We start from the raw sequence: 12,952 nt of genomic DNA, 5'->3' as shown, positions 1-12,952 counted from the left end.
TGGGTAAATTGAAAGTAGTTTCACACTTAGAACTTCTTTATAAACGCTTCTTCTCCTTTTTCTTCTTTTTTGTTAAATATTTTATTCATGAGAGACACAGAGAGAGAGAGGCAGAAACACAGGCAGAGGGAGAGGCAGGCTCCATGCAGGGAGCCCGATGTGGGACTCTGGGACTTGATCCTAGGACCATGCCCTGAGCTGAAGGCAGATGCTCAACTGCTGAGCCACCCAGGCGTCCCTATAAACCTTCCTTATAGTCTAAATGCAATGTGCTCTTGTGCTCTTTGAGAAGTAGGAAATACCTGCTTACATCAACAGTAACAAAAAAAATTTCAGTATTGTGAAGAACGCGATCACATTTAAGGAAAATTTTTAAAAAGGGTGTTAAACATGCTGACCTTTAAAAAAATATGCTCAAATAAATATATGTGAAAGCTGTGGATGGACTAAAAAGGTACATTTAAAGAAATGATGTGGTCATAATAAAAAAAGAACACTTTTATACATAGGATTTTATTTTGCACTGCTGTAACAATTTCATTATAGACCAAGGGAGAGAGAGAGAGAAAAAAAAAAGGATAAAACCATCACACTGAGTAAATTACTAAAGCTTTTCTACTTTTGACAGGATTTTCCATCTGGTAGATTTATTGTCATATCCCCTTCAAAACAGACAAGATGCTTACCATATTTTAAAGATTATAGGTTGCCACTGAAAGAAAAATTTTACACAGTCACTGTACATCAAGGTTGAAAAACTGTCCTGCATGAAAAATATACTTAGAAATCATGTGAATAAAAGCAAAAGAAAACATTATTGTGTTTAAGGAAAGATTAAAGTCCTCATAATGTGCCATCTAAATGTGGACATTCATTCTTCTTGGAGTCGCTTAGGTGTAGGGAGTTCTTGCTTCTGCCCATTTCACTCATTATACTGTGTTTCTACCCAACAGTATTCATTAAGGCAAACAAATCCTTTTCTGAGGAGGTCTTAAAGAAACTGTGGACATATAGCAAACTTTTGGCATTAAAACAGGTTAACACATACATAGCCTTTAGTAATGTACATTAAGCATATTTTCTTGGACTAGTGACAAGAAAAGATGAACATGCTTGTTAACAATGTCAAAAAGTTTAAAATTCAGTGTCCAAGCAATTCCTAACAATGCTTCTGTAGCTTTAAGCTCTAAACAGTATAGAATTTATGCAAATGCATTAAAGAATTCAAGCTTGGCAAATTACACCCAAGCAGGTTAAACTGTATATACAGAAAGTAAATGATAAATACAGAATTAAAAGAGTCCTTCTGGTTTTCCTTATAGCCTTGAAAATTGACAAACTTTTTGAGGACAGTTCTAGAATATTAAACATTAGGTCCACAGGTGTCGGGAAACCTAACCACACAAACTGATTTAAAATACTCAAGATGACTTTGTAGTGTTTAATACAGTTCAGTTCGTAGGTAAGGGCACAAGACAACATTTAACAAAAATAATCACATCAATTGACCTAGAAATCAAATGCAAATAGATATGAATACAATCTCCAAAATCTGTCTTTTTTAAGTGAACATTAACCATTTATTCAAAGTTATACAAGAATTTCGAAGGATTAGAGTCTCCTGTGACATAAAGCCATTTCAAATAGTTTCATGTCTCAGCTGAGCAGGAGAGTGAAAGAGGAAGTGAGGAGCCACATTTGGGCAGCGAGACGGTAAAAACGGACTCAACAGCAGCCTCCCCCGGCCTGCTGTCCTCCCTGATTGCCCGCGTGTGTGGCATTAGTAGCAGCGTGCTGAGGGCCAATTTTAATGCCGTTTGCCTGAAAGGAGGAAGGGGAAAGGAATAAAAAAAAATGTTAAAGGGACCCGACCAGTGCGGTTTAACTAAATTTAAAGAATTCCACTGAATTCTTAATGACATAATTTTACCGAACAACTTCAGAAAAACATACATGAAACAGATGTATACGACAATTAAAGCAGTGTCTCTTAGGGGACTGTTCCTTCCTTTTTAAAAAATAATCCCGTGGAAATATTTCTGAAAATAATTCTTTATCACACCAGGTACTTAGGAGGCAATGAGACCCAGGCAATGCTGCTTTCCAGGGCATTCTCACTATGGAGAAATTGTTTAGAACAATTACTGCAAGTAATCTTTAAAAGATAAAAACATGCACAGCCCGGTACTGCTCTAATACAACGTAAAATCTTTTCTCTAGACAGCATTTCTGTTCCATGTTGAATCAGCTGTACAGGCTAAAGGCATATGAGTGTTCTGTGTCATCAATAATTTCTATGATCCCCAAAGACATGGCAGCTTGCCAAGAACCCACACACAGAGTAGTTCTTTCATTCATCAAACTCACACTTCTGTCTTAACCCTCACTCCCTCAAGTGGATTTTACCTAAAAATACAACACTTTGAGAAAAGTAATACAGTAGCTTCAGAAATTAAGCTCTTAAGGAAACTTTACGTCACAGTAAATCTCAGATTTATAGTGCTTGGCAGTTGTTCTGCAACAGTAGTAGCCTTGGGGTTTCTGGCACTAGCTCAGTATTGACAGCAGCTGATGTGGTTTCTTTTCGCTCTTTTGACTCCTCTTTAATAAAAAGCATGCCCTATGGCTCATTGGTTTTGCCCCCTCTGGGCTGGTAGCAACTTCTTGAGGAATCAAGGAGTCAGACTTGGCATCGGGCCAAATAAATCGCACGGCCTGTTGGCTCCTGACAGCACATTACAATCAAAGCTGCACCCAGCCCAGTAAAGCAGTCAGCTACTATATGAAACCAGACAGAAACGATGAACGTGCCCTTTTAAACAGAGGCCCAATTACTGTTCAATTTATATGGCATTAGTCTCTGAAGGGCGTTGTCTTTAACTCAAAATCTACCGCCATAAGGCTAGAGGACAGGATTTAGAAAATATATTACTCTAAATGAAAGAGAAATGAGAATATCAAGTACTTTTTGGAAACCTTAGGCAAACGGTTGTCTTAGCAGAGAATATCGAGGGAGATATAGAAGAGCCTCATTTATGGATAGGCCGAGAGGTACATGTGCAATAAAGGATTCCTAACAATGCTTTCCTAATTGCAACTGTGGGAGGAATAGGGGTTTTTCCCTCAGAAGCACAAAGTCTTAATATGGAATGGCAAAAAAATTTATGTAAAAGTAAATAATATACCATACATCCACATAAACATTCTGAAATAAGTAAATGCACAGCAGGGATTTAGGTCAGAAATAATAACCTTTGGTAAACACTCTGAATTACATGCTTCAAAGCTGTTTTATCCTAATCATATTCATCAAATAATTTTACAAAAAAGACAGAAACAAAAACAATGCCAATTGCTAATTATATATATTAGTCTCCTGAAAACATGCTATACTGAGAGTAATTTCCAAATTGGGTATTTTCTCTCTTTCATACTAGACAACAGAGAGAGCATCTTGCATCAGTAACATAGTTCGTGCATTTACACACTAGAAAATTATTCCCCAAAGCAGATGACACCATATGGACATGTGGCTGAAAGTGGATTTTCTTCTCTCTTTGGAGGGTTTATTTTTTTTTTCTTTTTGCATTGCTTGCAATAAATGGTCACTTATTTTCACAAAGTGCTGCTCTACTAGAACATAAACATTTATCTATTACAGAACATACAACAAATTTTCAGTTAGAGGATTATCAATTAATCATACATTTACTGACCTCATAGACTCATTTTATGAATTAAAAAAATGTAGAATGACGAATCCATGTAGTAATTAAAATTCAACTCTAATATTAGCCAACATTTGCTTATCTATCTATCTATATATATATATATACCTCATTATTAATGTCAAAGACTCCTTCTTGGATTTTCTCATAAATTTCTTTTGCTGTATTAATAAATGCCTGAAATATAAAGTAGAGAAATTGATTAGAATTATTTAAAACTGCAACAGTAAAAGAACATTATATAAAAACTGTAGAATATCATAAGGTTCTGTATAAGAACTCAACAAATATAATACAGAATATTAATTAATAAGGACAAAACTGTATGATCACTTCAATAGAGGCAGAAGCAGCATTTAACAAAATCCAACAACCTTATGATAAAAACACCCCACAAAATAGGACTAGAAGGGGACTTCCTCAACAGCATTTATGAATAACTCACAGCGAACATCATACCAAGTGGTGAAGACTGAAAGCTTTCCTAAAGATCAAGAACAAGGCAAGGACGTATACAAATGTTCATTATTAGCATCAATAGCCAAAAAGTGGAAACAACACAGATGTTTATCTACTGATGAATGAAAACCAAAATGTGGTTTAACTTTATAATGCAATGTTAGTCATAAAAAAATGAAGTATTAATTCATATTAAAATGTGGATGAACCTTGAAAATATTATGCTAAGTCAAAGAAGCTAGATGTAAAAGACCACACATAGTATGATTCTATTTATTGAAATATCCTGAAGAGGTCAATTCATAGAGAGAAAAAGTAGATTATTTGTTGCCAAGGGTTAGGGAATGAAGAGTGACGACTAATGTTATGGGGTTTCTTTTGGGGTGATAAAAATGTTCTGGAATCAGATAGTGGTGATAATTGCATAATGCTGTGAATACACTAAAACCCACCAAACAGTACTCTCTAAAGCGTAAATTTTATGGTATGTGAACCATATCCCAGAAGAAAAATTCATCACTGGAGGGGGTGGGGGGGAGAGGGAACGGGGCAGGGATACCATAATGTGAGAACAGCACACATGAGAAAAAGATGTCAGGTCAATAAACTTCTGTGTTGAAACTAGCTTACTTTTAGAGGCTACTGTTCCACACAGGATCCTTTTTGCCAGGACAATGTATTACTTAATACACAGTTTAAGGGGGAAAGACTCAAAGGATGCTTATGATAAAGAAATAAAAAGCAGCCAAACTTCTTGCCATGTTGAATAAAGGCTTATCCTTTTTCCATATAGCATACTACTAGATTGGCAAAACAAAACAAAACAAAATCAGTATTAAAACCTAATCAGGGATCCCTGGGTGGCGCAGCGGTTTAGCGCCTGCCTTTGGCCCAGGGCGCGATCCTGGAGATCCGGGATCGAATCCCACGTCAGGCTCCCGGTGCATGGAGCCTGCTTCTCCCTCTCCCTATGTCTCTGCCTCTCTCTTTCTCTCTCTCTCTTTCTTTCTCTCTGTGTGACTATCATAAATAAATTTAAAAAAAAAATTAAAAAAAAAAACCTAACCAAATTAAGCTTCTAAATATCAAATGAATCCACAAGCATTCTCTATGTAAAATATAAGCTATTAGGGGGTGCCTGGCCTAGTCAGTACAGCATGTGACTCTTGATCTTGGGTTCATGAGTTCTAGCCCCATGATGAGGGTAGAGATTACCAAAAACACAAATAAATAAGAATAAATATTAAGATGTTTTATACAAATATTGCCAATGTTATAGAAGGTGTTTATAAACTCATGTTCTGATGATCCCATCTGAGAGATCACAGGTAATAGCATTAATATTACAAATCAGGTCCTCTTCAGTGAGCACTGAAAATTCACAAAATAAGGCTATTCTCCACTAGCACTGATAGTTGTAATTCCAAATTTAAAAAGTAAACAGGTTCATGGAGAGGAACCAATCATACCTTGCGTCTTTTCCACACTGGAAACATTTGACTGCTGAACTTGCCACCAGAGCTTTTGTTTCCTAATTAACAGGACTGATATGTTTCCACCTTTAAGGGCCTTACAGCTCCCCAGAGTAATCAATCTACTGCAGCTCAATTACTGCACCAGGAACATACCGGTCAGCGAAGGAGACGCGCGACTGCGGCAGGAGCGCAGAGATATGAATATGCATAAACTCTAAGTGGCTGATCGAATCATCAGAGAGGGTCATGAGAATTTGCAGCAAAATAATGAGAAGAATTAATCACTGCAGATTCACAAGACACTTAGGAGGTGAGTGCGCTTTTCGTGTGCGCAGGAGTTACAGTGAAGGAGAAATTGGCTTCCAGCCAGCTCTGAATTGATTCACGTTCCTCAAAATTGAAGTTATTACCCTTATAAATAAGGAAAAACTTAACTTTATTTCCAATAACATGTCAATTACAGTGATGGCCTTAGAAACCAGGCTAACTAAATATTGAAGTCAACAGATTCATAAATTCACAGGGCTTGAAATCCTTAAAGGGGCACCTGTATGTGTACATCTCCCTAGAACATCAGACGGAACTACAAGATCCCATAAACGAGTTATAAACTTCATATATACAAGCACTTATATTATAAAAGCCATTAAACGTGCCGATTTATGTAAACAGACTTTTTTTGTTAATTTGTTGATGCATCATTTTAAAAAGTGGCTCAAGAAAGCTATGCTGGGGGCACCTGGGTAGCTCAGTGGTTGAGCATCTGCCTTTGGCTCAGGTTGTGATCCTGGGGCCCTATGATCAAGTCCAGCAGCACTGGGCTCTCGGCAGGGAGCCTGCTTCTCCCTCCGCCTGTGTCTCTGCCTCTCTGTTTCTCACGAATAAATAAATAAAATCTTAAAAAGAAAAAAAGAAAGAAAGCTATGCTGCATGAAATTTTTTAAGTCACTACTAATTTTATGACTTGATAGTACTTAATACTTTATTAAGCGCCTTTAAGAACAGTTGTATCCAATGGACTTAAGATGTATTTTGTGGGGATCCCTGGGTGGCGCAGCAGTTTAGCGCCTGCCTTTGGCCCAGGGCGCGATCCTGGAGACCCAGGATTGAGTCCCACGTTGGGCTCCCGGTGCATGGAGCCTGCTTCTCCCTCTGCCTATGTCTCTGCCTCTCTCTCTGTGACTATCATAAATAAATAAAAAAATTAAAAAAAAAAAGATGTATTTTGTGTCTGAAAAAACATGTAATTAATTCCATTACAACTGAAGTACATAAAATGATTTTCTTTTTTTTTTTTTTGATAAAATGATTTTCTTTCATAATTCTTATCATCTCCATGAAATAGTCTTTGGACAATGCTATATTTACTTGCCATCCAACTGAGGATTATATGTTGAAAACACTGAAATAAAAATATCTTCCATTCTCTGGGCATATTATAAAGAGAATATTATATAAGTGGGTTATTTTATGTATCTGATGGCAAAATTAATTATATTTAATATTATCAAATAACTAACGATCAATTTTAATGACTCCTCAGTTTAAAACCCAATGTGACAAATGCAGACATTAGTTCACATGTTTTAAAAGCCCATGGCTATCAACTGAAACTACTGAATTCCCAAAAATAATGAACATTAACCAAATACTGTTAAGGCTTATTAGAGATAAAATGAAACTTCTAAGATAAGAACCTTGGGTGTTACAGACAATATCTTTTCCCTAAAGCTGCAAGCATTTCAAGAACTTGGAAAGACTAGAGATATCTCACAATAACTGGCTAGAATCTTAATTGCTCATTTCACTCTAGTCACTAAACTCCTCAAAAATATTTTTAATGTAGAGACCTAACAATGTGAAATACCTCTAGAACACAGACAACGATGAGCAACAATTTAGCTCGATACAAGGCCTTTAAAGCTATCACGTTTTCATAGGACAGCTTGAAATTCCTTCCAATTCTATTTTTTTAAAGATTTTATTTATTTATTCATAGAGAGAGAGAGAGAGAGAGAGAGAGAGAGGCAGAGACACAGGCAGAGGGAGAAGCAGGCTCCATGCAGGGAGCCCGATGTGGGACTTGATCCCGGGTCTCCAGGATCACACCCCGGACTGCAAGCAGTGCTAAACCACTGTGCCACCAGGGCTGCCCTCCTTCCAATTCTAAACATAAAATGAAACCAGTTTCATTTTTTCTATTTCCCAGGCTACAGAAACAAATTCTGAGAAGGGGGCAGGAGAAAGTAAAGGGGAGGAGCGCTTGGGTGGCTCAGCCAGTTAAGCGTCTGCCTTTGGCTCAGGTCATGATCTCAGAGTCCTGGGATTGAGCCCCGTACCAGGCTCCCTGCCCAGCAGGGAGTCTCCTCCTCCCTTTCCCTATTCCTTTCCCTCTGCACTCCAATCCCCATGCTCTCCTTCTCTAATAAAATAAATAAAATCTTAAAAAAAGAAAAGAGGGATGCTCACTGGGTGGCTCACTGGTTAAGCATCTGCCTTCGGCTCAGGACATGATCCCGGGGTCCTGGGATCAAGTTCCACGTTGGGCTTCCTTTGAGGAGCCTACTTCTCCCTCTGTCTATGTCTCTGCCTCTCTCTGTGTCTCTCATGAATAAGTAAAAATCTTTAAAAAAAAAAAAAAAAGGAAAGGAAAGAAAAAGGAGCACATGTGAGGGCAAATCTGTTTTGAGTGGTAGGTGGGGATGAGCATGTGTAGTGTTAGGGCAGTGGCAATGGGGGAGCCTGCATATGGTGGCAGCTGTGGGGATAGCCAACTAGGGGGCATCTCACAGCTCCTGACATGGAGTACAAGCACTAGTGACAATAGTCCGTATCATTCAGGAGAGAGGCTGTAACCTGGGAAATTAATCTATCTAGAATACTTATTTATTATCAGAAAAATGAAGCAAGTTGATGGCACACCTACAGGAAATTGTTAGCATTCGTGCAATACTGTCAAAGCATGACAACCTAAAGATTATTGTTTGTGACACATAAGTTAGAGCTATAAGCAAGTACGTTATATACTTCTGTATTCTACAAATACGGTCAAATCTGAACATTAATAAATAGGTTATAGAATAGGAAAAAACATTTGCCGGAAAACCAGTATCAAAAGATTTCATTATTAGCACTGTGAAACTTACAACATCTAGGCAGATCCACAATTATGAAGTATAAACAGATTTCCATGTAGCCAACTTAATTTGGTGAGCTGCTTACTTTCCCATGCGGGAATCCACTCCAGTATCAGAGGCTGGACTTCCTGACTCCCTCTTCATTTTACCATTAGCTCTCCCCCTTTGCCCTCCTTTGATTAATTGCCATGATCGGTTCTTTACCTTCATTAGCCATTAACTGCCTTCCACCTCAGACACTAATCTTTTAGCCCTTGGCAGTAGTTATCTGAATGGTCCTAATACCTGAATTTAAGTCAGTCTTCAACAACTTCCCTAGCAAAAATGAAAATAAATATAACTGGCTAAGAACTATATACTCATTACACACAAGCTGATGCATAACCTGTCATTTGTCATTCACCCAAGGGCACCTCTTAAATTGTTACCTTAGACTCAGCATTCCCCTAGGTTCAATGGAAGACACAGGGAAGAGGCAGATATAGTTCTTACTGCTGCTGAACTAAAACAACTTGGTGGGAGAATCTAAGCACAGGACTTAAATCTCTGTTGAAGAAGCAGGAAAAAGAAACTTTCTGCACTGGCAGAGGGAGACGGCATGCAGGGCAGGACTGAAGCAGGTCTGGATGGAGGCCAAGGACAATGTGCTAAGAGGGGCCTGCCTTTGCAGCCCATGAGGGAGAAGAGAGGCAAGGGGAAACCCAGAACAATGTTTCTCTTTCTTTTTTTAAAAAAAGATTTTATTTATTTATTTGATGGAGAGAAAGAGAGAGAGGGAGAAGCAGGCTCTATGCTTAGCAGGGAGCCCTGATGTGAGACTCTATCCCAGGACCCTGGGATCATGACCTGGGCCAAAGGCAGATGCTTAACTGACTGAGCCACGCAGGCGCCCTCAGAACAGTGTTTCATTTTTATTATAGTTTATCAGTTTTTAAAACAAAATACTGAAAATGGTCTAAAATAAAGATTTAAATTATTTCTTTATGTCACATGCTGCCACCTGGTGGCAAGAGAAAAAGTGTAACATCTAATAGGTAAGAATTCAAAATACATCCAAGTACCTTAGTTTTATCTAAACATCTTGAACAGACGGGCACCTGGCTGGCTCAGTTGGTGGAGCAGGCAACTTCTGCTCAGAGGGATGGGAGTTCAAGCATCATGTTGGGTGTAGAGATTGCATAAAAATAAATCTTAAAATAAACAAACATCTTGAACAGAGAGATGCTACACAGTAAAGTACCCTGATTTCACAATCAGTGACTCTTCAGTTTTGCTCTTAGAACTAAGAAACATGAGGTAACTTAAATGCTGTTTAACTGTCTTCTAATTTCCTAGTCAACGCTATGAACATCACATGTGTCCAGATGACAAAGCTATTAATAACCAATATTTACTAAGTACTCACTAATGGGCCAGTCTATATGCTTAGTTAATTTGCAGAGGTATTCATTATTTCTGAAAGAAATTCAAAATATGTATAATAAGGAAATTAATTTTTTCATTTGCTTCCAAGAAAATCTGTGGGATGAAGTTATGCCTGTAAGATTAGCAGAATGGCCAAGGGTAGAGTTCTAGAAACAGACTGTCTAGGTTCAAACTAGTTCTACCTCTTACTAGATGTGGTGCTTTGGACTCCTACTTAATCTCTCTGTAGCACAAGGATAACAATGGTGCCTACTACACTAAATCGCTGGTAGGATGAATGTGGAGCACTGAGAGCAGCGCTTGGCAAGTAGTAAGCGCTCACACTTGTTAGCCTTCCTCATCATGAATGTGGAAGTGCAATGACGTGTGGGGAACAGAAGAGGGTACACATGTGAAATGCGAATGTGCCCTGGAACACTGCAGACAGAGTAAAGGAGAAAAATGGTGATCAACACTGACTGGTAAGTGAATTAAAATACCTTGATTAAGTAAAAACTAACTATTAAAAAAAGTAAATTAACAACATAAAGCGTGTTACAGTAAGCCCTGAAGAATAAAATACATTGAGATAGGCTTAATATGATGCAAAGAAAGAAAAGTCTTGTGAAAAGAACATCAGACTAGAATTCAAGATTAGGCCGTTTAAACACAAACTCCTTCAAATTCTATGGCTTTAAAATGTTCTTCGCCTATTTGGTTTAGTTTCAGTAAGAGAATTCCTACATGTATCATCCAATACAATGGCTTTCAAATTGTATTTCACGGACAAATTGTCAGGACCACCTCTTGGGATGTGGTAGGTAATAGGAAGAGCCCAGTGAAAAGGAGAATGAATCTCTTCTTTCCCCCTCACTTTCCATGGCATCCCATTCTACTTTTCTTTCTTTTAGTTTCCTGTGTTTCGTTAGAAGAAAGAGAGCCGCTGCTAAATCTACTCATTTTATAGATTGGGCTGAACTGCAAAAGGAGAAATGACTTGTCCAAGACCACGCAAACTGCAGCAGAAGCAATGAGCAGGATTAACATTCTGCCTACCACATTTATCTTTCCTTTATCAGGATCACTTACTTCTAACACAACTCAGGAATTTTCATTTATTTTGTTTTCAATTTATTTTATGATGAATTTTATAAGGAGGCAAGGTTGGCAACAGGGATACCTGTAGAGAGGCTAAAACAATAATCCAGGTAAGAAATGAAGACCTGAGAAATTTTTTTTTTTAAATTTTTATTTATTTATGATAGTCACAGAGAGAGAGAGAGAGAGAGAGAGAGAGAGAGAGAGGCAGAGACACAGGCAGAGGGAGAAGCAGGCTCCATGCACCGGGAGCCCGATGTGGGATTCGATCCCGGGTCTCCAGGATCGCGCCCTGGGCCAAAGGCAGGCACCAAACCGCTGCGCCACCCAGGGATCCCAAGACCTGAGAAATTAACAGTGGCAACAAGAATGGAAAACAAAGATCAAATTTAATATCTACTTTGGAAAAATTAAAAGGACGTGGTAAATAATAGGGAAAGAATGGTAAGGTGTTTAAGGGTGACTCCATTTTGGCTGAAGTGATTGATATGGAAAGGTATACTGTGAATTGATATAAATAAAAAAGGGGGACACCTGGGTGGCTCAGTCAGTTAAGCACCCAATTCTTTGATTTCGGCTCAGGTCATGATCTCAGGGTTGAGATCAAGCCCGAGTCAGGCTCTGCACTCAGTAGGGAGTCTGCCTCTCTCTCTAAAATGAATAAACTTAAAAAAAAAAAACAAAAAAAAAAACAGAATTATTCTCTCCCTTCAAAGAGAGAATAAAAATATTTTAAACACATGAATTCTAATGTTTATGTCAAATACAAGTGGAAAAGCCTTGGTAGTTGATCTAGATAACTGTGTGCCTCTATACGAGTATGAACTATAGAGTAAGTATGTGATGTGCACATATCAGCATGACTTTCTCCAGTAACATTTAACTACTTTGGTTTAGTAGAGAAAGTGGATGTAACTTTCAAAGTTAGTTAGGCTTGGATGACCCAAGTTCCACTGGGTGATGGCCAAATAAAGGGTGGAAAAATTGATCCTAGTCAGCAAAATCTTCCAATTAGAGAAAGGGAGTAATAAGTATTTATTAAACACCCCTTCAAGGATGCTGGAAACCTGATTAAGGTCAGGTCAAATTTCCAATGAAAAGTTGGTGGTATCCTTAACACTGAGAACAAGGTTAAGCGGACAAGAAAGTCTTCAGTTTGTATCACATTCCAGCTCTACAGGAATACCTGTTCCACCACGTAGAATATAGCCCAACGCAAGTTAAGATGTCCTCTCAACACAAATTAAATCTGGAGGTTTTCAAGTACTGGGACAGGACACAAACATTAGCAAGGGGCCGTGAAATTGGTCTTCTTAGTTACACAAGTCACATGTTTTCCCTAAGAAACAGACATCCACCTATCCTGTCAGGTTAGATGGCTTGGCAAGCTATTGCAATCTGTCTTAGGGCTAGTTGACTGTTTTCAGCTATTATATTCAGTATATCTTTTAGTACTTTAGCAGCTAAACCAGGAATTATCAGCCTTGATTTTTCAATAGTTAAAGATGTTTAAATATTTTGTTTATTTAAGTCATCTCTACACCCCAACATGGGGCTTGAACACATGACTCCAAGATGAAGTCACATGCTCTTCCAATTGAGCTAGCCACGTGCCCCTAAAGATTTTAAATAATCTCTATACCCACTGTGG

At 38.2% G+C, this 12,952-nt stretch overlaps 1 protein-coding gene across 4 annotated transcripts in view; it reads right to left on the bottom strand.

Annotated features, from left to right (window-relative positions):
• Positions 1-494: 494 nt before the first annotated feature.
• RAB2A (RAB2A, member RAS oncogene family) overlaps positions 495-12,952 on the bottom strand; it is an 89,884-nt gene continuing 77,426 nt past the window's right edge. For 3 of the 4 annotated variants that reach the window (XM_025477804.3, XM_025477806.3, XM_025477805.3), the window contains exons 7-8: positions 3,837-3,905; positions 495-1,821 (exon numbers count right to left, since the gene is read on the bottom strand). In XM_025477804.3, the coding sequence (XP_025333589.1) occupies positions 1,726-1,821; positions 3,837-3,905 (165 nt within the window). In that variant the 3' untranslated portion in view covers positions 495-1,725. Of the gene's footprint in view, positions 1,822-3,836; positions 3,906-12,952 lie in introns of those variants that run through there. The other variant, XM_049103682.1, reaches the window with a different exon arrangement.

Source organism: Canis lupus, chromosome 29 (assembly GCF_003254725.2).
Source record: "Canis lupus dingo isolate Sandy chromosome 29, ASM325472v2, whole genome shotgun sequence".
In the NCBI taxonomy this organism is placed as follows: Eukaryota; Metazoa; Chordata; class Mammalia; order Carnivora; family Canidae; genus Canis; species Canis lupus.
This window is presented reverse-complemented; position numbering and strand designations above follow the sequence as displayed.